This window comes from Mesitornis unicolor, unplaced genomic scaffold (assembly GCF_000695765.1).
Source record: "Mesitornis unicolor isolate BGI_N332 unplaced genomic scaffold, ASM69576v1 scaffold28600, whole genome shotgun sequence".
Classification (NCBI taxonomy): domain Eukaryota; kingdom Metazoa; phylum Chordata; class Aves; order Mesitornithiformes; family Mesitornithidae; genus Mesitornis; species Mesitornis unicolor.
This window is the reverse complement of record NW_010159404.1, coordinates 6,711-7,849: the sequence shown is the minus strand read 5'-3', so window position 1 is coordinate 7,849 and position 1,139 is coordinate 6,711. Positions and strand designations below refer to the sequence as shown.

General features: G+C 60.0%; 1 protein-coding gene across 1 annotated transcript in view; it reads right to left on the bottom strand.

Moving 5' to 3' along the window:
- Nucleotides 1–1,139, bottom strand: part of SP2 (Sp2 transcription factor) — a 5,634-nt gene that overhangs the window by 2,937 nt on the left and 1,558 nt on the right. The window contains 2 exon segments of the mRNA XM_010186585.1: nucleotides 135–435; nucleotides 997–1,137. Coding sequence (XP_010184887.1) covers nucleotides 135–435; nucleotides 997–1,137 — 442 coding nt within the window.

Below are 1,139 nucleotides of genomic sequence, written 5' to 3'. Positions count from 1 at the left end.
ATGACATCCAACAGTCAGCAACACTGGGCCTCGGGCGAGAGGCAGCCGTTTACAAAGCACGCTGCTAGCAACGGGGGGTGCCTACATCCTCTGTCCCTCCCGCCTCCCCCGGCGCGGAGCAGGACGCAGCCCACCTCCGGTGTTGGTGATGGTGACGGGCACGCCCTGCACTTGCACGCCGTTGATGTTGATGGTCTGCATGGCCTGCGCCGCAGCCGCCAGCTGAGCGGCATTCAGGCTGATGATGCCTCCCGCGGGGGCGATCTTTGGCAGAGGGCGCTCCTTGCGCGCGACCGCTTTCTTGCCGCTGCCCCCCGTGCTGGAGCTGCGGGACACGGGGCTGCTGCAAGAGGTCCCGGACGGAGCCACCGTCATGGCCGAGGCTTCCTGGAGCACCACTGTCTGCAGCTCGCCTGATGGCGTCTTGAAGTAGACCTGATGGGAAGAGAGAAGAGGAATGAGAGCAGTCACTGTCACCGGGCAGAGCCCCCTCCACCACAGCGTCACCCTCCCCACACACAACCCAGGAATCTGGACCTGAGATGAGCCACAGAGCAGGAGAAGTTGCCCGGGCACCTGAAAACCCTTTGTGGGCTTCCTGTAGAAAGGTCCTGGCCTTGCATGGCAGCAAAGGGCTCCTTTACAGCCTGGTTTCCAAAAGGCAACACTAAAGACACTGTCCTACAGACTGAGCCCCACTTCCCACCTCCCTCCATCTCCCCAGAGCTTCCAAGCAGGATGGCTCATCTTTCAAGGAGCTTTCAAGGACCCCAGAACTTTCAAGGACCTGTAAAAGCTTAAGAGAGGCTTAATAAAGCCACACAGAGGGTACAGCAGTGCTCCCAACCCTTCTCAGACATCAGAGAATCCACACAAGTGATGCCTAAACTGGATGCCAAGTTGAGGACGTTTGGCAGCTCCCAAAACTCTTGTTTTTTAAAGCTCAGAGGAGAAACAGGGAAGAGGGACCTAGGGGGAGGACACAGGAGGTGGTACCTGGGTAGGAGTGGGTTCCGTCGTCTGGATCTGAAAGTTCTGGGAGGGTTTTTGGGGGACGGTGGGGAGCGTGGCGGAGGCGGCCTGGACCACACGCAGGGCCTGCTGCGGGATCTGCACCACCTGCGGCTCCCGCTTGGGCT